This window comes from Megalobrama amblycephala, linkage group LG23 (assembly GCF_018812025.1).
Source record: "Megalobrama amblycephala isolate DHTTF-2021 linkage group LG23, ASM1881202v1, whole genome shotgun sequence".
In the NCBI taxonomy this organism is placed as follows: Eukaryota; Metazoa; Chordata; class Actinopteri; order Cypriniformes; family Xenocyprididae; genus Megalobrama; species Megalobrama amblycephala.
The window spans coordinates 18,162,337-18,187,702 of record NC_063066.1 but is presented as its reverse complement, the minus strand read 5'-3'; the positions used below and the strand labels follow the sequence as shown (position 1 = coordinate 18,187,702).

The 25,366-nt window shown below is 41.7% G+C and overlaps 1 protein-coding gene across 1 annotated transcript in view; it reads left to right on the top strand.

Annotated features, from left to right (window-relative positions):
• fstl5 (follistatin-like 5) overlaps nucleotides 1–24,998 on the top strand; it is a 33,141-nt gene extending 8,143 nt beyond the window's left edge. Inside the window, exons 2-4 of the mRNA XM_048176860.1 lie at nucleotides 8,569–8,676; nucleotides 9,083–9,207; nucleotides 22,888–24,998. Of these exons, the coding sequence (XP_048032817.1) occupies nucleotides 8,569–8,676; nucleotides 9,083–9,207; nucleotides 22,888–23,590 (936 nt within the window). The 3' untranslated portion in view covers nucleotides 23,591–24,998. The remainder of the gene's footprint in view (nucleotides 1–8,568; nucleotides 8,677–9,082; nucleotides 9,208–22,887) is intronic.
• The last annotated feature ends 368 nt before the right edge of the window (nucleotides 24,999–25,366 follow it).

The following is a 25,366-nucleotide window of genomic DNA, read 5'->3' as shown; positions in this document are numbered from 1 at the left end:
AGACACACTGGGGAAGCGAACCCGTAAGGGACGCTGCGGAGACCACTACCTACCCAATGGGGGAGGAGTTTACGTGGGAATACACATATGGACTGGCCCGGGGGGCAGTACGCATATGGAGTCCCTGGGATGGCTCCACCTGGTTAGGGGGAGACTCATCTGACAGGTGACAGCAGAGCTGGCTCTGCTAAGGGAAAGACACGGACTCGGCCCGTAGGGAGTTTTAAACCGTGGAAAATACACATATGGGACCGCTCACGTAGAGGGGTCACGACATATGGGCCCCAGCCAACAGACAGCGTCAGCGACGGATGTAGGCCTGGCATCAGACACTCCGCAATGTCCGAGCCGAAGGGGGAGGCGGAGGAGCTCGACAGGGTTCGCCAAGCGGGGAACACGACTGGAGAGAAGTATGCACGTATCCGGCCAGTGGCGGGAATGGCATTGCAAGCCGACACTTAGAGTGGGTACAACACGTCTACCGACTAGTGGATGCGAGTACACGTGAAGATACCGGCTCTACACGTAGGCTATAAAACCTAGCGAACGTGTTGGGTGTCGCCCAGCCCGCAGCTCTACAAATATCTGTCAGCGAGGCGCCATGAGCCAGCGCCCAGGAAGAGGCCACCCCTCTGGTGGAGTGGGCTCTCAACCCGAGCGGGCAAGGCACGCCCTGGGAATCATACGCCAAGGCGATGGCATCCACTATCCAGTGGGCCATCCTCTGCTTGGAGACAGCCTTTCCCTTCTGCTGGCCTCCGTAACAGATGAAGAGCTGATCTGAGGTCCTGAAGCTTCGCGTTCTATCCACGTAAACGCGCAGAGCGCGGACGGGACAGAGCAAAGCTAGGGCTGGGTCTGCCTCCTCCGAGGGCAGCGCTTGCAGGTTCACTACCTGATCTCTGAAGGGAGTGGTAGGAACCTTGGGCACGTATCCAGGCCGGGGTCTCAGAATAACGTGAGAATCACCGGGCCCGAATTCTAGGCACGTTTCGTCGACCGAAAATGCATGCAGATCCCCTACCCTCTTCAGGGAAGCCAATGCAACCAGAAGAACCGTCTTAAGAGACAAAGTTTCAGGTCGACTGATTGCAAAGGCTCAAAGGGATGACCCCGGAGAGCTGTGAGAACCAGGGTCAAATCCCAAGAGGGTACGGAGGAAGGGCGAGGAGGATTTAATCTCCTCGCTCCCCTCAGGAATCTGACGATCAGATCGTGTTTCCCCAGGGACTTACCCTCAACTGCGTGGTGATGTGCGGCGATAGCGGCAACATACACCTTCAGGGTGGAGGGAGACAGCCTTCGCTCCAACCCTTCTTGCAGGAAGGAAAGCACGGATCCGACCGAACATGATCGGGGGTCCTCTCGGCGAGAGGCGCACCATTCGACGAACAGGTTCCACTTCAACGCATAGAGACTCCTAGTGGAAGGAGCTCTAGCGGAAGTGATGGTGTCTACAACCGCTTGCGGGAGATCACTCAGAACCTCCGCATCCCGTCCAGGGACCACACGTGGAGGTTCCATAGGTCGGGACGCGGGTGCCACAGGGTGCCCCGTCTCTGAGTCAGGAGGTCCTTCCTCAGAGGAATCGGCCAGGGAGGGGCTGTCGCGAGGAGAATGAGGTCTGAGAACCAGGTCCGAGTGGGCCAATACGGAGCCACTAACAGAACCTGCTCCCCGTCCTCCCTGACCTTGCACAGGAGTTGTGCGAGAAGGCTCACTGGGGGAAACGCATATTTGCGCAGACCCGGGGGCCAGCTGTGTGCCAGGGCATCCGTGCCGAGCGTGCCGCCGGTCAGGGAATAAAACCACTGGCAGTGGGCAGTTTCCGGGGAGGCAAACAGGTCTACCTGGGCCTCGCCGAAACGCTGCCAAATCAGCTGGACCGCCTGGGGGTGGAGCCGCCACTCGCCCGCAAGTGGAGGCTGCCGTGACAGCTCGTCGGCTGCACGGTTGAGCACACCTGGGACATGAGTGGCCCGAAGGGACCTCAGATACTTCTGACTCCACAACAAGAGATGGCGGGCGAGTTGCGACATGCGACGGGAGCGTAGACCACCTTGACGGTTGATGTACGCAACGGCCGCAGTGCTGTCTGAGCGGACTAGAACGTGCTTGCCTGACAACAGCTTCTTGAAGCGGGCCAGCGCAAGACGTACCGCTAGCAACTCGAGGCAATTGATATGCCAATGCAGCTGAGGCCCCGTCCAAAGACCTGCCACTGCATGCCCGTTGTACGTGGCCCCCCATCCCGTGGCAGAGGCATCTGTGGAGACCACAGCGTGCCTGGACACTTGTTCGAGGGGTACTCCGGCCCGCAGGAACGAAGGGTCCGACCACCGGACAAGGGTGCGACGGCAGCTCGGTGTCACGGGGACACGGAGCGTGCCGCACTGCCACGCCCATCTCGGGACCCGGCCGCGGAGCCAGTGTTGAAGCGGTCTCATATGAAGCAATCCGAGCGGCGTGACCGCGGCTGCAGATGCCATATGCCCCAGGAGCCTCTGAAAATCTTTCAGTGGAACCGCTGTCCTGCGCTTGAGCGAACTCAGGCAGTTCAACACCGACTGGACGCGCGCCTCGGTGAGACGCGCAGTCCGTGCAACCGAGTCTAGCTCGAGACCGAGATAAGAGATCCTCTGCCCGGGGGCGAGTTTGCTCTTGTCCCAGTTGACCCGAAGACCCAACCGGCTGAGGTGAGCTAAAACCATGTCCCTGTGTTCGCACAACTGCTCTCGCGAGCTGGCCAGGATCAGCCAGTCGTCGAGATAGTTGAGAATACGAACGCCCTGTTCCTTGAGGGGAACAATGGCCGCCTCCGCAACCTTCGTAAAGACGCGGGGTGACAGGGCCAGCCCGAAGGGTAGGACTTTGTACTGATATGCCCGACCCTCGAACGCAAACCGGAGGAAGGGTCTGTGTCGAGGCAGAATCGAGACATGAAAGTACGCGTCCTTCAGGTCTATTGCTGCAAACCAATCCCGGGGACGGACGCATTCGAAAATGCGTTTCTGCGTGAGCATCTTGAACGGCATCTTGTGAAGATACCGGTTCAGGACGCGCAGATCCAGGATTGGCCGTAGCCCACCACCCTTCTTTGGTACAATGAAGTAGGGGCTGTAGAACCCCGACTTCATATCGGCTGGAGGGACCGGCTCGATTGCATCCTTCGCCAGGAGGACAGCAATCTCCGCCCGGAGAACAGGTGCACTGTCCAACGACACCTGAGTGAAGTGGACACCCCTGAAAACCGGGGGACGCCGGGCGAACTGAATCGCATAGCCGAGTCTGATAGTGCGAATGAGCCAGCGGGACGGGCTGGGAAGCGTGCTCCACGCCTCCAGACTCCGAACCAGCGGGACCAAAGGCACCACAGACGCACCGGGGGTGGGGCAGCAAGGCAGAGAGGGACCCGACTCGGACGGCATGGGAGCGGCCCGGAGTGAGGTCGGACTCTGCGAGGCAGCAGTGCGAATGGGAGACGGCGCACGGGACGCGGTCTGCGCCACCACACTGTCGCCTACTGGCGAAATGGGAGGGGGTTGCGAGTGGCGAGGCGGGGCCTGGCACACTGGCAAACGCGCCCTCTTGTGACCTGGAGTTTGAGGAAACTGCTCTTTTTGTGGCAAAGTGGGTACCGCTGGACTCCGGAGAGCCAGCGGCGGTAGATGGACAGACGCCACAAAATCCCCCCGGCCCTCCTCCGGGGGTGGGAGAGCAGATGGAATACTCTCCCGAAGGGCAGGAACCTTCCGCTCCAGGTCGCCCGTCTCAGGGCCGAGTTTTCCCCGACCGCTTGCCACCTGGCTTGGCAGAGACGGGCTGGGCACCACGTCCGCGACCGGCACCCTGCTGTTTGGCTGGTGTAGGCTGCTGCTTTGCCGACTTAGCAGGGGCGGAGGAAGACGCAGGCGGGCGCCCTCGGCGACGAGCGGGCTGAGGCTGAGCCACGGGCGGCTGGGTGGAGGCAGCAGCGGACCGCCGTGGCATGACATGTCTGATAGCCTCAGCCTGCTTCTGTGCAGCGGAGAACTGTTGGGCACAGCTCTCCACCGCGTCACCGAAAAGGCCGACCGGAGACACGGGGGAATCCAGGAACCGATGTTTGTCGGTCTCCCTCATGTCTGCCAAGGTCAGCCAGAGGTGGCGTTGCTGGACTACCAGAGTAGACATCGCCTGGCCAACAGAACGCGCTGTCACCTTCGTTGCCCGGAGGGCAAGGTCAGTGGCAGCGCGCAGCTCCCCAAGCAGCTGTTGGTCAGGACCTTCCTGGGGCATCTGCGACAGCGCTTTTGCCTGATAGACCTGCAAAAGGGCCATCGCGTGCAGGGCAGAGGCAGCCTGCCCACAGGCACTGTAAGCTTTCTCAGTCAGACCGGCTGAGAATTCACAGGCCTGGGACGGGAGACGCGGCTCACCGCGCCCGCCAGCGGCCGTTGGACACAACTGCATCGCAACAGACCGCTCGACTGGCGGGAGCTTCGCGTACCCCCTGGCTTCCCCGCCGTCCAGGGAGGTGAAGGCGGACGAGGGACCAGGCCCTGTACGAGCCCCATACGGAGCTTGCCAAGACCTGGTCACCTCATCGTGTACTTCCGGGAAGAAAGGCATTGGGGCGGGACGCTGGATTTGACCAGCGCGACCCCCCCCAAGTACCAATCGCCCAACCGAGATGGGCCGGGACAGGGTGGAGGGTTCCACTCAAGCCCGACGCACAAGGCGGCCCGGGAGAGCACAGCCGTGAGCTCGGGATCCGACTCGGGCCACGCTACCGTCCCGGGCGGCAGCGCGTCCGGATCTTCCTCCCCCGAGGACTCAGGCTCACCTTCCGATGCAGCAGTCGACATCCGATCCGCCGCCGGCACACCAAAGGTAACGGCTGGACAGTCCGTAGAGGGCCCAGCGGAAACCAACGGTGGCACGATGGGTTGCGGTGCTGATGAGGCGGCAGGGGCCTGAGGAGCGTTTCCGCTCGGCGGGGAAGCCCTGACCGTAAGCCTCAGGTCACCCTTCCTATACACCGCCGAACCGTCATTCCGGCCCGGGCCGGAAAAAACGGTCGAACGGGGCACAGGGGAGGGGCCCCCGCTTCCTGAGACTTCAGGAAGGAGAGTCTCGACCTCAGCACCGCGATAGTCATGTTCCCGCAATGGGAACATGAACCATTCACAAAAGCTGCTTCAGCGTGCTGAATGCCCAAACACGAGATGCAACGATTGTGCCCATCAGCAGGGACCAGGGAACGACCGCACCCATTAACGCACAGACGAAATGACATACTGTCAGGGTTCGTCTGTAAAGCTCTTTTAGAAGGGGAAAACAGTCAACTCGCTCGTGCCGAAGCACACAGGGAGTGACGCGATGTGCCAGGTACACCACTCCCTGGACACACCGAGGAACCGGCCCAAATCGCAACACACACACTTTCACTCTAGGCGTGTGCTGTGAAAACAGCAGTTGAGAGCTATAGCTCGGATCCTCGGGAGCTCGCGACCTCGCTGTAGCACCGTTACACCGGCACACACGGCTTGCTGTGAATCCTCTTCGAGGCAGTTTAGTTCACACAAACAGTCTTCTTAAACAGGACACCACTGAATGGCTCCGAAGCGAAAGACAGAGTGCGATTGCATCTGCTTCCTATTTATATACACCTGTCGGGGGCGGTGCGCATTATGCAAATATCGCACGCCAATTCCATTGGCTTGTTTTAGTTTACACGAAGCTGATAGGGCTCTCTAAGCGATATCCCAATTCGTCGGTCACTACTGACGTACGTCGAACGTGACCGACTGAAAGGGAACTGTAATATTGTGAAATATTATTACAATTTAAAATAACTGTGTACTATTTAAATATATTTGACAAAGTAATTTATTCCTGTGATGCAAAGCTGAATTTTCAGCATCATTACTCCAGTCTTCAGTGTCACATGATCCTTCAGAAATCATTCTAATATGCTGATCTGCTGCTCAAGAAACATTTATGATTATTTTCAATGTTGAAAACAGTTGTGTACTTTTTTTTTCAGGATTCCTTGATGAATAGAAAGTTCAAAAGAACAGCATTTATCTGAAATACAAAGCTTCTGTAGCATTATACACTACCGTTCAAAAGTTTGGGGTCAGCAAGAATTTTTATTTTTATTTTTTTGAAAAGAAATTAAAGAAATGAATACTTTTATTCAGCAAGGATGCATTAAATCAATCAAAAGTGGCAGTAAAGACATTTATAATGTTACAAAAGATTAGATTTCAGATAAACACTGTTCTTTTGAACTTTCTATTCATCAAATAATCCTGAAAAAAAATATTGTACACAAATATTTTGTACAATTGTACACATTAAATGTTTCTTGAGCAGCAGATCAGCATATTAGAATGATTTCTGAAGGATCATGTGACACTGAAGACTGGAGTAATGATGCTGAAAATTCAGCTTTGCCATCACAGGAATAAATTACTTTGTGAAATATATTCAAATAGAAAACAGTTATTTTAAATTGTAATAATATTTCACAATATTACTGTTTTTACTGTATTTTTAATTAAATAAATGTAGCCTTGGTGAGCAGACAAAACTTCTTTTAAAAACATTAAAAATCTTAGTGGTTCCAAACTTTTGGACTGTGTATATATATATATATATATATATATATATGAAATTGCACCTATTTGCGGAATTATCATTTTTACGTGGGAAATGTATCGGCATGGCTCCTCAGCACGGATGAATCTAATGTTTGCTGTCAGTCACCACAATGGTGTGGATACTGTACTTCCGAATCACAGATTCTACGTCTTGGAAGTATGACCAAAATAAGAATTTTCACCGGAAAATGTCATCTGAAGGAGTAAGTAACAAATCTGCCCCTTTTGTTCTGACCAACTGAGGAAAAAAGCATAAATCGCGCTGCCAATGGTGATTAAATCTATTTATTTTTAATGTTTTTGAAAGAAGTCTCTTATGCTCACCAATGCTGCATTTTATAAGCTCAAAAATACAGTAAAATATTGATATTAATATTTTTGGTGGAAAACATTTTTTCAGGATTCTTTGATGGATAGAAAGTCCAAAAGAACAGCATTTATTTGAAACATATTTATTTTTGTAGAAGTGTAGAAGTCTTTACTGTTACTTTTGATCAGTTTAATGCATCCTTGCTGAATAAAAGTATTAAAGGTGCAATATGTAATATTTTTGCAGTAAAATATCCAAAACCACTAGGCCAGTGTTATATATTTTGTTCACTTGAGTACTTACAATATCCCAAATGTTTCCACCCCTCTTTGTAAATCATGAGAAAATTGCAATTTTAACCAAGGCTCCGGGACGTGTGAGGAGTCGCCTGTCAATTGCGTCATACCCGTGTTACCCTCGGTTTCCGGTTTTATTTTGTAGAAACCATGGAAACACCAAAGAAGCTTTAAAATATTAAATGTTTTAATAGACAAGGGAACAACTGTTTTGATATATTTATAGACAGAAAATGAATTGTTATATAGCTCAACACATTTAGTCTTGTTGTTTAAATCAATTTTCTTGATTTTTTTCGAGTACCATGCTTTACCATGCCTCAGAGAAAAACACTATTTTGTCAAATAGCTAACATAGCATAATAATCAGATGCAGCTTTATTTTTAGTAACAGTAATACAGAATTTTCTCCAACATACAATATGTTTTAAAAGTAATTGTATGCCATTCATCAACACAAGCCATCCAGCATTTAATATGATATTCTAAAATCGATCTATCTTACTGCAGTGTGTCTCAAACAAGTGTCTCACAGCAGCCGCTGAGCGAACGCACAGAGTAACGTAATAACATCATTTTCAACATTCTCAAATGTATCTAATAATAAACAGAGCTGCGTTACCTCATACCCGTCACCGGAAAAGCGGAAGCGGCACCGGCGGCTGTGGCATAATAAAAGTTCCGCTGCTCGTGAGGCGTGTTGCGCAATCGCTCCAGCGGCCTCGTTCAGCTCCCACAACATTCTTTACAATGAAGGCAATTTACAAAAAGAAAACTTTAAATGGAACAACTATTCTGTTTTTGCTCGTTTTTGTTGTTGTGTTATACCAATGAAATTCCCCTGTTGTGTGACTGTGTTTAAGTTCTTTGAATTGCATTTAGTAAATTTATCTTCCTGTCATTCCAGTTTAACCTCCTATGTGGCTAATTCAATTCAGATTTCATCTTATGAATTTAACATGAGATTTTCCAGACCCTGCTAACTAAATCACATTTTAAGTCAGGTCACCTTTATTTATGTAGCGCTTTATACAGTACAGTACAGATTGTTTCAAAGCAGCTTTACAATGATAACATGAAAATTATGCATTTCAACTGTTGTTGATTCTGTTCAGTTGTGAAGATCATCAATTATTAAATTAGTTCATTTCATAATTTCAAGCAGTTCTGCAGAAAACAGTGATATCATCGTCCAGCTCTGTTCAGTCTCATACAACAGCGTCTGTGCAGTCAGATCAATAATATTCTTTAAATGTGACTGCAGTATCTGATTTTGGTGAGCAAATGGAAACAGTTGATCTGTTGTTGTCAACAGACTGTGAGCACAGACCGGGTTCCAGTGAAGCTGCACTATGACAAGTCTCATGACCAGGTGTGGGTCCTGAGCTGGGGAGATCTGGAGAAAAACTTTCCAACCCTCCAGGTAAAGCAAATCACTCTAGGATCATCTCTGAGTGTTAATCATCACTTGATGGCTGTGTTTGAAAGCTGTTCTCAAACAAGAGAACTGGGACATTCTGCCTAACTTATTCTCTCATCTGATTATTCAAGTGTATGAGCCTGCCCTGCTGAGTATGTTTTGATGATTTTAGTTTTACATTTATGTAATGTTAAATTGAACCAGCATAGCAAGGGGTCTCAGTGGGGTTCCATATCTCATAATAAACACAGCCTTTCCCTCATAATGCATAGCTTTGGTTAATCACAGACAGAATGCCTTGAGCTCCTCAAGACAAGGAGAATTCTGGTGTGTGTTAGTGCGCATGAAAACCCTAATGAAACTGCATCGCTTATGTTCCTATTGAATATGTGACTCTTCCATGCATCAGGTGATCAGCCAGGCCAGTGGGAGCACGTCCCATCACACCATTCACACCCAACCAGTCGGCCATCGCTTCGACAGGGTGGAGGATTTCTTCATTCCTCCCATCAGCCTCACCATCAATCACATGAGGTAAAAGAGAGCGAGACCTTCACCAAAAATATATATGAGCAATGTATGAACACGTACTGACTGTGATTATAACTCCAGAGAAAACAGCTCTTGCTCTGGATAGTGTGTAAATTGCATTCAAGGACTGACATTTAGATCTTAATAAACCATTTTGTGCATTCATAGTCACTCACATGGGTAAGTAAATTTAGAGGTGGTCGAGGGGGAAATGTGAGTTTAAACCCTGAATAAACAGACAAGGAGATGCTGCGTGGATATGGAAATCTCATTTGAATTGATTAAAATCTGAAGTTGAAGATTACTAAGCATGCCCTGATCCTCTTACTGTCCCCTGTTGGCAGATGGATGTTTACTTAGGCTATCATGTCGTGCTAATATAAAAAAATAATGACTCAATTCCAAACTCTAGAGAGATTTACTTGTTCTCTTCGTCGAGAGAGCAGGGCACTCTGCTGATGACAAGAACACAGTAGCAAACAATGTAAAATGTTCTCATAAAAATTACATATGTGACAGTCGTGAATGCTGTCTGCTGCCTACATACACAGAATCCTAACTGAAATGAAACCTCATAAGTGATTAGAACACTCTAGAGAGTGTAACAGTTCCAGCCCACTTTTTTAATGGCCTTGGTTCCAGAAGTAGTTCCAGAAGTGTTTGTCCCATTTTTTTTTTCTATTGGGATTTTTATTTTTTTTTTTAAAAGAGAGAGAGAGAGAAAGAGATAGTTATAAGTTACAACCAATTACAAGGTGAATCACAACATTCCAAACTTTGATTTGACAGAGAAAGTGTATGGGGTGGACAATGAAACCTGGTTTTAGACCAGAATAATTTATTTGTATGGTGTAGCGCATCCTTTTGCGGCCATACAGCATCAATTCGTGTTGGGAATGACAGATACAAGTCCTGGACAGTCTGGCCAGAGGGATTTTGAACCTTTCCTCTTCCAGAACAGTGGACAGGTCACTATGTGATTTTGGTGGAGGAAAACGTTTTCTGAATTTCTCCTCCACAATACCCCAAAGTGGCTCAAAAATATTTAGATCTGGTGACTGTGCAGTCCATGATAAATTTTCAACTTCACTTTCATATTCATCAAATCGTTGATGAATTGTCTTGCTGATACACGTCACCCCCTTCAGGGTACAATGTTTGAACCATTAGGTGCTCATGGTCCTCCAGAATGGTTCAGTATTCATTGGCAGTGACGTGCCCATTAAGCACAGTAGGGAATGCCATGATATCGCAGCCCAAACCATCATGATCCACCCCCATGCTTCACTCTGGGTTGTTTGCAGCTGTGGTTTTATGTTTTTTGGATACAATCCGTGTTACTACCTGAACAACCCTTTCAGACAGCTTCTTCTTGCATCGACAGTTACTCCTGATGGATGTGGTTCGTCCTATGTGGTGCTATGCCGACATTATCCGAGATATCATAGCTTTAGTCTCGATTCACCACAAAGACTTGCTGTCCTGGTCACAGATGAGTCAGCGAGATGCACACCACCAATTTGTCCGCTTTTGAACTCTGATATGTCTCCCATTATGTTGTGCGGATTGCAATATTTTATGTACAGCTGTGCTGTTGCTCTAATTCAAACTTAACACCCTGATGGAATGTAAAATCAGTGAAGATTGGCCACCAGGCTGTGCATAAATAGGCGTGAAACTTCCAACACTATATTGGCCAGTGTTTCAGTTTCATTGTCTAACCCCTTTCTATACATATACTGTTTTTTCACCAGGAATTCTACTGTTAAACATGATTATTTAATACGACTGGCTTCACCAAAAGCATATACCATCATTCAGAGGCCCGTTCAAACAAGAACGATTAATATATTACCACAAATACCTATGAGATCACCACGTCTATTACCACGAACGATAACATTCTTCGGAGTTATGTTGTTTGCTGCTTTAACCCTCAGGGGTCTGAGGATTTTTGGGGCCCTGGAGAAGTTTTGACATGCCCTGACATTTGTGCTTTTTTCAGTTGTTCATAAACATATTAATGGAAAAAGTGTCATTACACTGTATTCAGCACAAACTAGGCTACAATAATATGTGAGAAACATGTATGTACATGTTTGTGTTTTTGAAGGAATAACGTTTATGCGTGGTTATTGAAAAAACAAAAAACTTAAGTCACTGAAATAAAGACAAAAAAATATATATTAAGACTTCTGGGTATTTGAGGTTGTAGACTAGAGTTTTTGCTTCAAAATGAGGTAAAAAATTATGCTGCCTGCTTGTTCATATAAAACAATAGAGAGATTTAAATTTTCTAAAACATCTTTGGTCAAGAAACACAGTATGCGTGGAGACGTGAATCATCATGAATAATGGGTGATTCTCACCTGAGAAGACAAAAGAATTGCATAAAGAGCTCTAATGAGCTGCATAAATAATGAGCTCTTTCAGACAGGTAGGCTGTGAAAAAACCCTCTGTTGATCATGCCTCAAGCTCATCATATGGTGTATATCAAACATACAGAAAAAACAGCAATACTGTGAAATATTATTACAATTTAAAATAATGGTATTCTATTATATTCTTTAAAATATAATGTATTTCTGTGATGCAAAGTGTCTGAACAGTTATGTTACCTCTATGGCATTTCATATAGGCTTTTAGCTTAAAAGCATGCACATTTGGAGAAATATTGATGGATTCTCATATGTTTGTCAATTTTCTATACAGAGGAGTAATATTCAGGATTTATTGTCATCACTGAGCGCTGGATACTGTGTTTTCAATTCATACTTGCAGCCGGAGGGCGCTCTGTACCCCTTTTGTCCACAAATGCATGCTAAAGAAGAATAGGCAATCCAGGAACTAACCGAACTAACAGAGGACAGAGATCGCTAACTATGGCTATTCAAAACACTTTTCAAGACAATAAATACATGATTGAGACGATGTATACATGTATTGACTGAATTTGCGTCTGAATAGCGCTCCCTCCGTGGGCATGGCCGCATTAGCGGATAATGAGCTGAATCACGGGCTTCTGACATGGCTCTCTTTTCATACAGATTACATAAACACAGAATATTTGTTTTCGATTTGACTTACACGATTTAAAACCATTTTAAAAACATTTCAACATTTTTTTAGACATAAGTCTAATTTTTTTGTCATTAGTATTCACTAAGTTACAGTTCATTTTCTGAGAACTATCAGATTGGAGTTCGTTCAGAGGGAGACGAGAGATCACGCATCATGTTAGTTTTCTTTATTTTACAAAAAGCACAACATTTTGTTGTTACTCTGAGTGTACACAAATAAAAGAAGATATTCCACAGATTAAAATGGTGTATAACTCTTAATTGTATGTGCAACATTGACAGAGTATTTTAAGTCTCTTTCACACAGGTTAGAAAAAAACTGCCGTGATCACGCCGACGTGACCGCCGACCCGAGGGAGTTAAAGAGCACAAGCTCTTTAAACCTCAGGTGGATGGTTCAATGTTTTATCGTTCATTGACTGGGGGGAAAAAAATCATTCTGAAAAAAAGATATTCCAATTATATTGTTCCTCTGTCTCATTATCATTATAGTTGTGGTGTTGACACTGCTATTCTTTTAAATTTAGAATGAATTTTAGAAGTAGACCAATATCTTTATCGTTATTGTTAAAGATATCGTCCTTGGTGGGGAATGGGCCTTAACAACCTTGTAGCATAGAATAAGTCTGTCTTCAACATTTTATAAGCTATTGTTCAAAAATAATTCCCCTTCAGAGAAAATTAGTAAGATTTTTGCTTTCAGAAGTGTTACTGCAGCAGATTTGATTCCCAACTGATTTTAATAGCCTTTTTGTCTCCAGCTCACCAAATGCCTTAAAATACTGCCTACATAGGCTGCTCACTACTATTTCCCAGAGAGGAATTATGATTGACAGTTTCTTTGCAGTCTAATCAAATGAAAGCATATTCACATTTTAATAAGGAAAAATCAGCATAAGATTCAGAATACAATTTGTTCATCTGCAGCATGAATCTCATGATCATTGAACGCTAAGAACATTTATACTGTTTACTCATCAATGCAGAGTGCTTTCAAATGTTGTTTTGTAGCTGAAATTGTCTGCATTTCTTAGTGTTTTCTGCTGTTTGAAGGTGTTGGGGAATGACCATGTGCTGTAGATTGACCAGCTTTTGTTAAAAGACAAAATCCTAGTCCCATAAAAGAGAGTTCATCCTGAGGATACGGCGTAATGCACAAAGACCAGTTTAATTTTCAATCCTTTCGGTGCCTAAGATAATACGGCTTACACGCATACCACACACGCATAATACACACTGTCCTCTCAGTGGAGTCACTGAAACCAGTGGTTTGATTTCACCCTGATGTTTACTAGCAGTAATATCGTGCTAGTAGATACATGCCGCACTACAATTCAGTTCCTGTCACTGCAGTTCAGTGTGTGTCAGTCTTGTTTTTCTTGAATGAACTGCTGGATGGTCAGTTGAGGGTATGTATACTTTTTTTGGCACTGTGCCCCAATAGGCTGGTGACATTTAGTGGTTCTGTCTGCTCTCTGATGCAGTAATGTGTTTCAATGCTCCACGTCAACGGAGTGCAAAATCAGCGGTCTTTACTGAAATGGAGGTTAACACCAGTGTAAAGTATTGTAGTCCTCTAATCTTCGTCTGGCAAGACTTTGGATTTAGCACATGGCATTTTGAATAGTGAAGTTGTGCTTCTTTGTAAATGCTGTTATGTAACATGTTTCACAAATTACATCATTGATCTAAAGGGAATAAGATAAAGACTGAGAGGATGATAATGTAAAATAACAGACTCACAAATCAAGACCAGACATGGTGATCTCATAGTATGTAATAGTATGTATTTGTATGTAAAGTGTACACAATAATTGACAGAATTTAAAACATCTAAATCCCTTTTACGCACAACTTTAGAGAGCTACAAAGGTTTACAAATCCCTTGAATCTGGTTTTCCAGCACCTTAAGCTCAATAAAGAATCCTATACTCACATTTATTCAGTAAATGGATCTAAAAATATCTTTTAAAGGGTTAGTTCACCCAAAAATGAAAATGCTGTCATTAATTACTCACCCTCATGTCGTTCCACACCCGTAAGACCTTCGTTCATCTTCGGAACACAAATTAAGATATTTTTGATAAAATCCGATAGTTCAGTGAGTCCTCCATTGATAGCAAGATAATTAACACTTTCAGATGCCCAGAAAGCTACAAAAAAATTCATATTTAAAACAGTTCATGTTACTACAGTGGTTCAACCATAATGTTATGAAGTACACAAATACTTTTTGTGCACCAAAAAAACAAAATAACAACTTTATTCAACAATATCTAGTGATGGGCGATTTCAAAACACTGCTTCATGAAGCTTTAAAGCTTTACGTATCTTTTGTTTCAAATCAGTGGTTCGGAGCGTGAAAGTCATGTGATTTTAGTTAATAAGGCTTCGTTACGTCATAAGTGTTTCAATGACTTTCAATAAATTGCAATGGTTCACGTTACTTTGGCAGTTTGATTCATGCTCCGAACCACTGATTTGAAACAAAAGATTCATAAAGCTTCGAAGCTTCATGAAGCAGTGTTTTGAAATCGCCCATCACTATATATTGTTGAATAAAGTCGTTATTTTGGGGGGTTTTTGGCGCACAAAAAGTATTCTCGTCGCTTCATAACATTAAGGTTGAACCACTGTAGTCACATGAACTGTTTTAAATATATCTTTATTAGCTTTCTGGGAGTTTGAAAGTGTAAATTAACTTGCTGTCAATGGAGGCCTCACTGAGCCATGGGATTTTATCAAAAATATCTTAATTTGTTTTCATAAGATTAACGAAGGTCTTACGGGTGTGGAACGACATGAGGGTGAGTAATTAATGACAGAATTTTCATTTTTGGGTGAACTAACCCTTTAACGGTGAGTTTCTTTACTAATAAAAGTTCTTTAGTACTCTTTAATTTGAATCAAAGCTTAACAGTATGAAATATGAGAAACACCATTTTTGATGTGTTGAGTTCATGTACTTATCAACCAGACTTCAGAAATCACTCCGAACATAATAAATTTTACGTAAATATATTAGCTCACCAAGGCTGCATTAATTTGATCAAAAATACAGTAAAAATGAAATCTTGTGATATATATTTGAATATATATTAAAATGTAATTTATTCATGTGATGGCAAAGCTGAATTTTCAGCATCATTGCTTTAGTCTTCAGTGTCACATGATCCTTCAGAAATTATTCCAAAATTCTGATTTGGTGCTCATGAAATATTACTTATTGTTTTCAGTGTTGAAAACCTTTGTGCTGCTCAATATTTTTGTGAAAACTGTTTTTTTTTTTTTCATATATATATATATATATATATATATATATATATATATATATATATATATATATATATATATATATATATATATATATATAGGTAACACTTTACAATAAGGTTCATTAGTTAACATTAGTTCACTACATTAGTTAACATGAACTAATAATAAACTGCACTTACACAACATTTATTAATCTTTGTTAATGTTAATTTCAACATTTACAAATACATTATTAAAATCTTTTTAACATTAGTTAATGTACTGTGAACTAACATGACCTACTATATTTTCATTAACTAACGTTAACGAAGATTAGTAAATACAGTAACAAATGTATTGCTCATGGTTAGTTCATGTTAGTTAATACATTAACTAATGTTTAACTAATGAACCTTATTGTAAAGTGTTACCAAAATATATTATAAAATATATTATAAAATTTCCAGTATTCTATGAATCTCAAATGATTCATAAACATTTGTATGTCCCTAAAGTCACACATGCAAAAAGGTTTTTGTTTCAGAAGTGGTTTCCTCGTTGATATTGTATATGTCAGTGTTTATCTAAACCTAAACGTGTGTTAGGACCACACTACGCATGAATACCCATGAATAATAAATAGATGAACCAGAGAGCCCAACGTTCCTTGTAAATTTATATGAATTTACTCGCGTAATCCTCAGGAGGATATTGATTTTTGAAAATACGCTGACATAATGAGATCTGCGACTGGTAAACAGCGTCGATGTCATTTGTACAAAACACTGTTGTAAGGAGGAATGTTTGGTGATCCGTGATCCAATAATTACTTCATTCGTTTCTCATTTGAAATGCCTCATGTGCTTTGACATCACCTGTGGCAGTGAACTGTTGAGGAGGGATTTGTACAAGGGAGAGACTGCATGTGACATTTTAGTCAGGTTGTCAAATTATTTCAGCATTTACACACCTTCACACTGGGAAAATAACAGCCTACAGGAATCCCATTCACAGCATTCATTGACTTTCTGTCATGCTTTTATCCGCAACCAGCCTGTGGGCAAATATGTTTATGCGTCAACAGTAAAAAATACATAACTTTATTTATTTATTTTCTTTTAATTATACGGTAAGCCCTTTGCTAATGCTAATTACATATTTTACAGGTCTAAAGGGTATGGTCAAATAAATACTGTGTTTGTATAAATGCAGGTGCAGCCATAAATGAGTAAATGTGTTTTGTTTGTTCATAAGAAGGGTTGTTTGGGATGCCCAAGGTGCATTTGGAGAACAATATTGATTTACGACAGGAAAGTGCTCCTATTAATTGCCCGCAGTGCATAAACAAAACCATGGAAAACACAAACGCAATGCAACAAAACCACCCGTTTTTTTTTATTATCAAATTACAGAGCTGTCCTGTCTATTGACTGCATGGGTAGAGGCTAGTAACTTTATAGAGTAATGAAAACAGCGTTATTCCCATGGCTGCAGATATATCCATAAGACAGAGCTGTGTAAGCCAACTCAAAAAGATGTATGTGACTCTAAAGTATACTCGTCTGGTGGACTAAGGGATACATCATCACATGCCCCAGTAGAAATTTTTTTATATCTAGCACTAGAAAACTTGTTTTTAATCATCATTGAGTGATGCAGGTTTCCTCATGGGTTGCATCAAACATGCATCTGCTTAACAAAGCTGAATGCTGATTCTAAAAGCTTTTTATCGAACCCTGTAACACACGAGCATATCCAGGTGGTAGTTTTTCACAGCCAAGTTTGACTACACCCCCCACTGTATTTTTTGTGTCTGAAATACATTATTTTCGTGTCATCTTTGTCAGTGTGCCCATTAGTACTATAGTGGCAGCCATCTTCACTGTTTTATTCATGTTTTTGCCACGTTGGATTTGCCATCAAAACTTCACAGGCACAGAACTCCAATTCTATTTATGCAAGTGTAACCTGACTAACCAGACTGAATGAATTACACGACACAATTTTATTTTTATTTTTTTCTTATTTATTTCTTATTTCAAGGACAGATGGTAGACATACAAAGAGTATACAGAATACACATACATACTAACTTAAAACCAGTGATGAGAATGCACATTTCTTTCGGATTACATAATCAGAGAGTAGCCTATTTCTTTTTGTTTTGAATTATTTCATTTAGACATTTCAAGCTTTCTATAGATATATTTCTCATGTCTGTGAGGCAAGCAGCTGCTGAGTTTCGGTTCATTTAGCCTATGAGACGCGCTCCAGTTCATACGCCAGTGATCGCGCTGGCGCCTCCATGTCATTATTATATTTCTGCTATATTTGTTTCTTATTTATTAAATCCATGCAATTGGTTGATGAAACATTAATTAAAATTAAGATACAATTTTTACAAAATGAAATTCACTTTAAAGAAAGGTTTTCTACAAAACAATACTTAATGAAATCATGTCTGACCCACTCCATGTCTCCCGATATATTGCGCATCTTATCTTACTCATGGTGTTCGCTTTTCATAATCAAATAGATACATAACATAGGCCTATTTAAACATAAATATGAAACTACGTTTTCTTTAATGGCTACCAACACGTATTGTACAGTACAGAGAAATTTCATGTCGTGAGCAAGAACGGATCATGAGTCGGATCAAGCATCATTTATTTATATTAGACTTATATTTAATATTGGGGGCATCCAAGTTATTTGACTTTTTTTTTTTTTTAAGTAATGCAATAGTTACTTTTTCCTGGTAATTAGTTACCTTTATAATGATGTAACTCAGTTATTAACTCAGTTACTATTTGTGAGAAGTAACTAGTAACTATAACGAATTACTTTTTTAAAGTAACGTGCCCAACACTGCTAAACAAATCAACCACAACATCAACAAAAAGAAAAACTTTTAATCAAAATGACATCATTTGGGAATTTTGGGTGTTTTAAGGTATTCATTTCTTTAAAGGATTAGTTCACTTTAATATGAAAATTACCCCAAGCTTTACTAATCCTCAAGCCATCCTAGGTGTATATGAATTTCTTCTTTCAGATGAAAACAATCAGAGTTATATTAATAAATACCCTGATGCATCTAAGCTTTATAATGGCAGTAAATGGGACCAATGAGTATGAAGCTCAAGAAAGTGCATCCTTCCATGATAAATGTACTCCACACAGCTCCAGGGGGTTAATAAAGGCTGAAGTTAAGCGATGCATTTGTGTAAGAAAAATATCCATATTTAAGAAGCTTCTGCCCGACCGCCTTCCGTATTCAACTTACGAAGAAAGTGTAATGCCTCTCGTAGTTCAAAATGCTTACGCTACGTCCTACGCCCCTTAACGAAAAAAGCTTAAATGACACGACATCAGTTATGATTTCTTCCTAAGTTGAATACAGAAGGCGGTCTGGCGGAAGCTAGATATTTTACTTTATAACTTGTTAAATATGGATATTTGTCTTGCACAAACTCATCGCTTCGCTTCAGAAGGCGCTTCGCTTTCCCCTTGGGAATTGATTGGATCGTTGTGGTTCGCTATTGGTTTATCTCATGTGAGTGACTGGTTGTCCCGCCCCTCACACCAGTAAACACATCATCAGAGAAGTGAAGAGATGTCTCTACAAGCTGGAGGGTTATTTTGATTTAAAATTATGAGGGCACGTTATTTTTAATTTTTTTCATATCATGAGCACGGATAAATTATAATAAATACTACAATATTACATATAAAAATAAAAAAAAATAAAAAACAATGCCCATTTTGCTTTCATGTTGACTTTAATGCATTTCATTCACTGAAAGACATAAGCCACAATTTTGTCAAAATGTCATGCCCAAAATTAGTTTGAATGTACTTTGGTGTTTTCTGTTTTCCATGGAGTGAAAAGTACATTCACCCTTATGTGTATGAGGCAAAAGAAAGTTCGTAAAATCACTTGTAAACTGGGTCAGTTTTCTTTTTTTTTTTAATTTAACACATTGAAATACAACAAAGAGTCTGTTAAAAACAGAAAACTAAAATATGAAATGTACATTAACACAAATGGAGGCACAAATAGCTCATGAGGAAGGAATTTTTCTTGCTAGCCAAATAATAATTACTGTTCTCTTGGAGAGCTGACTGAGCATTAAAATGCACACTTTTACATTCATGTTCCATGAGCTCACCCCGTAGTTGCCGGATCTGTCGCCAGGCCTTCTTCCGGGACCTCATAATTTAGAAATTAAGCCCAGAGCATATCATCTCAGCCAAAACAGCCTGGCCTGTAGCTAATGGACGGACACCGGCTGCCAATTGATGGAGCTCATCACGGCCAGTGATAATCTGTCCCATCGGTCCGTGACAGACGTGGCCTTTTGGCCAAACATAGACAGCGACCACATTCTCAAGTGCATAAAAGAAGATGGATGTCAGGGTTTGAAGTCTGCACTAGAATTGATTGGAGAGCATGCAGATTTAATTGAGCTTTGTCAGATCCTTCATTTCACTCACCAACTTCATTTGTTCTTTGTTCTTCTGAGATTTTTTTATAGCCAATTATTGGGCTCTTTGGATTTCTCAATGGATAAGACAAAGTGTGTCTGATTAATTTTTTAATTGAAATAAATTATGAAACCAGGCATCTGGCAGAGGATATTTAGCATAGACTGATGAATAGAGATGTGACATTGAATTCTTTCTCTCACTGAAAGCTTTTGGGTCTTCCTCATTAAACTTGAACCTGTGCTCTGGGTTTATTCACTCGGAAGCTTCGTTTGTTACTTACGGTGTGGCAGCTACTCCTTATCCAAAGCAACTTACACTTCATTAATTGCAAGCCCAGTGCCCTCGGGGCAACATTACTCAAGTGAGCAGCGCAGTTAGATCCAGTTCCAGGAACACTTTAACTTGGCTTTGGAGCTTTTATTTATCGATACAGATCCTTAATTACAGAGCTTCAGGAATGGAAAAAGTCTAAATTTTTGGATTGACCTCCTTTCAATTCACAAGTTAAAGTGACCCAGAGAGTGTTAAATTGGAATGACTGGAAAAATGTTTTACTGATTTGCAATTTGCAAAAAAATTCAAGACATGACAAGACATTACATGACAAATTTTACAACAAAACAAAAATTTCTTCTTTAATTTTGACTAATTATGCCTGTTTATTCTGGTAGAATCCTTTTCAAAACTACTTTAAAAACAGATTTTAATTTTGTCATAGAGCAGAGCACCATTGTTACATTGTTTTCAGACAAATATTCTGTAAACATTATAATTTATAATTTAAAAATTATATCTATGCATTAGTGCATCAACAGTGCATGACATTGAAATTGAATAAGATTATTAGGCTATACAGTCAAACCAAAAATTATTCAGACATTTTTTTATATTTTGGATATATTTTTACTAGTGGATGCAGGACACTATAGTTTATTTATGTAAGTGAGGATAACAAAATAAAGTAAACTGTGACATATTATACCCAATAATTCTTCATACAGTCGACTACTAGTAAAACTGATAAAAATTTGGAACCAAAAATTATTCAGACACTTTGACCTGACCATGTTTTGCTTAAGTGTTATCTGACATAATTAAGATTATTTTTTTCTGACACAGTTTAACTCTGAGATCTTGTCATATTTTATTACCATTTTTTTAAACTATAGTGAATAAACTGTATTAATGAATTAAATGTTCAAGGTGTCTTTGGTTTGACTGTATATTGATTATATATTGATGTTTGACTGAAATTTAAACAAAATTATGGTCCATAAAATGAAAGCTATTTTATTAAATGCAAATAGATAGTCTATAGATGGCATTTTAAACATTGTTTAGTAATATCTAATGTTCTTGAAACTACCCCATATGTTGTATGATAATATGTTTAAAGAAAATTCATTTTTATTGTCATAAAATGTTTAAATTATAAGTCTGAATTATTATATTTTTCATACTGAAAATGTATGATTAAAAACTAAGCGTACACAGCAGTTAAATGAATGTTTACTTTTTAAAATTCCAGTTCTACCTCATTTAAAAGGGACTGAATTGGAATATAAAAGGCATTATCAATTTAGTTCTGAATGCCGCAATAGCTTGTTCCATAGGCACCGATCCCGTGATCCCATGCTCGGGGACTGGAGCACCCACGGAAATGGTATATTCTCTATTGATTTTAACCTATAAAAAGTCGACTGCAGCTTTCAGACACAATCTTCACTTTTTTATAGTTTATTTAAGGCCGTATCTATCATGTTATTTTAATGACAAACGTCGAAAGTGCACCCAAGTGATGCGCGAGCACAAATCTCTCAACTCGCAGGCAGATTTTATTCACTCTCACACAAAACTTGACGCGCATTCTGGCTCTGCTCTCGCTCAGATACGTGCGTGCCTTCAAACTCAAACTGTCCATGTTCTTTTCCTAAAATGGTTGTCTTTCCTGGATTTAGAAGCTTTCAACCACCTGACTTTCATGATTGACTGACGAAATAACACAGTGTAGGCTACCTTTCACTGGCTTTCAGGTAACGTTAACTGATCATCAGATATCAGCGAGAGCACGACTCGCAACAACATTCATGAAAAGAATGTGCTTTTGGGTGGAAATTGTCATCTCCCTGCACGGATATAATGCAAATAAAACATCCAGTTGACGTTAATTTGACTTAAATAAGAAGCAATCTGGTGCTGAAACGTGTTGTTTTTGAAATCATAATTCTGAGTGATGCCACTATTGTAAGTGGAGGAACGGTCTCTCATGGCTTGTGTAGTCTTCAGACATGCGCGTCAATCTACCACTAGACTCTTCTTTCCAGTGAAATCACTGACAAAATGCACACAAACCCTGTCCCTGTTCTTGATATATAAACATTAATGAACTGGGGGGGGGGGTGGAAATCGACTCCTCGTCGAAAGTCCAACTCCGTATCGGCTGAACTACCGAGCAAGCTTGGTTGCACCCAAAAGAAGCGAAACGCATAGAGCCGGAAAGTCCAAAGTATGTTCGTTTACAAATCGGGCACTCTGGTAAGAAACGTTTTGAAGTCATAACATGATATTTCGCGAGGAGACGTGAAAACGAGTCTTTATGAATCCATAATCCGACCCCGGCCGTCATCGAAACCGCATGTGAAAACGAGCCAAAGCGCTCATTGACGTTTTACCGGCCTCTAGCATTCGTTTCTGTCGGAAACTGCAGCGAGACGTACGCATCGGTACGTAATTTCGTGTCTCGCGAAATGAGACTCTCCCGTTCTGACAAAGAAATAACATGAACAGTAGTAGTTTTACATGACAGAAACAATCTTTTCTGATATTGTCTAATACATGTTCTCTCATTCATAGGTTTGGTATTATCCTCCACAAGAATGAACCAGCTCTTCATAAGATCGACTTGGAAACCACCTCCTATGTGAAAAACATTAGTCTGCAGCAGTATGATTGCATCCCACAATCCCTCGCCTACACACACCTTGGCGGATACTACTTCGTCAACTGTTGGCCGGACTCAACAGGTGCGGTACGACCACAATTAATCATCGATAGCGTAACAGACAATGTCATCGGTCCAAATGGGGATGTGAGCGGCACGCCTTATGTCTCTCCTGATGGCCACTATTTAGTGAGTGTGGATGACCGTGACGGGCTAATGCGCTTGCAGCCCGTGTCCGTGCGGGGTGAGATCGGCCAACCCTTTGACATTCACACCAACCTGCACCTGTCCGATCTGGCCTTCATGCCCTCGTTCACCGAGGCTAACCAGTATAACGTGTTCGGCAGCTCAGGCCGGCAGACAGATGCTCTTTTTGTGGAGCTCAGCACCGGTAATGTCAAAATGATCAAGAGCCTAAAGCAGCCCACGTCATCGGCGCAGTGGCCTTGGAACCGCCAGAACAGGGTCATGACTGGCAGTGGGCTGTTTGGACAGTATCTCATGACCCCGTCTCAAAGCTCCCTGTTTATACTGGATGGGCGGCTGGATAAACTCAACTGTGAGATCACTGACGTTCCCTTGGGAAATACTGTGGTGTGGGTGGGAGAGGCGTAGGGCATCTTAAATGGGCTTGAGAGGGAAACAAACAAACAGGTTGCACTGAATTTGATCTCTGTTTAATTTTTTGAGAATAAAAAAGTCTCACAAAAAACAAAATTGACTTTTCAAAAACCTGCATTGGAAAAGAGAACTTGGGAAATGCTTGTTTTTGAAAACTCTGTCAGGTTTTTGAGTCAAATAGCTAAGTAGTTTCTCCAAAAAATATTAGGTGGTGTCAAACTAGCATTGGTATTTTCTAGCAAAGAAGTCAGCAGGAATCACTTCGTTTGAAGGTGAGAATTGTTCAAACGAATCAACTCAACTGATACGGACTCAGAAAAACTGTATTTTTAATGACATCTTTTAAGCATAATATTTCCTCATTTCCCCGCTAACATTTAATACATACACAAAATGCATTCGGCCCATTTTTTTCCAGTGCCTTGAAGGAATACGCGCTAAAAAAGAAAGCAAACATAATTATTCCCCCCGAGCCTGTGGATTAAACCCTCCTTGGCTTTCTCACACAGAGTGAAAACGAGAGCTACACTTAAATTTCACCTGTTTATAACTCCCACAGACCCCGAGGCATATCTGGCTTATTAAAACAGCATCGTGCTGAGAAACTGTCACCTACTGTGGATATTGAGATATCGGTAATGATGTGTTTGACAACTGAGAATCTCTATGAAAAGTTTGGGTGTAAGAATGATGACACTGAGAATTGTCTGAAGTCTTTGTGTTGAAGCCCCAATTAAAACCTACAAGAAAATCAAAACTGGTTAGATCAGTGAACAAATGAGAATGAGTCTGTTATACAACAGAAAACATAACATGCATAGGGACAGTTATGATCCTGTATAATCTTAGTAAGAGAGGATGTAGAGTTTCAAGGGAACATAAAGAATCAAGTTTTAGTTGACTCAGCAGTCACAGCCACTGCCCTAAGAGTCCGCTTTCAGTAACTGGTGCGTTGCGTGGTGTGATGTTAGACATAATTTATGCATTACAAGGATTATATAGCTGGGAAACATTTATTTAAGTGTTTGAGAGTCACAATGCTACAAGAGCACGAACAAAGGAATCTTTTAGTGTCAGTAGGAAGCACAAGCGTGTGCTCACGATGTTGAATTATTTCCTCAATGGACAGTCTATGCATTTTCATTGACACGCCAGCCAATGGGCTGCATGAATTGAGCTTTTCCCCCCCAAATTAGTTACGTTTATGTTTTTATGTTTTAGTTTTAGATTTTGTATATTTTGTTAAAATGCATATGAAATGGCTTTTTATTGACTGTATTTTCCTTATTCCCTGAGTAACCATGACTGTTTTGCTTTTTAGTGACTTTTACTTTTACTTGTGTTCTGTAAATAGCAGGTTGGTCTACGCTCACATACAACAACAATAGCTAGCCGAAATCATCTGCAAATGGTTCAGGTTGATTTGTTTCCCCTTGTTTATTTTAAAGACAAAAGAACTGCACTGTCTTTGTTCCACAAATGACCAATTACATTGTGATGTCACATCCAGAGATTTCATAAGCTCCATGTAGCCATGTACGTTGATTCTCGTGGTTGTTATGTAGAAACATGCTTGTCATTTTGGCAGTTAAATAAAGCCTATAACTTTGAAAAAAAAAAAAAAAAAATGGGTTTTGGTTATTATTTTGTCTCGGTGATATGAATAGACCGGAAAATGAATTAAAATCCCAATCCGCATGAATTTATGCATTAGTGCATCAACAAATTGATGGATTCAGTATGAAAGTGATTCATTCAAAGTGCAAATGT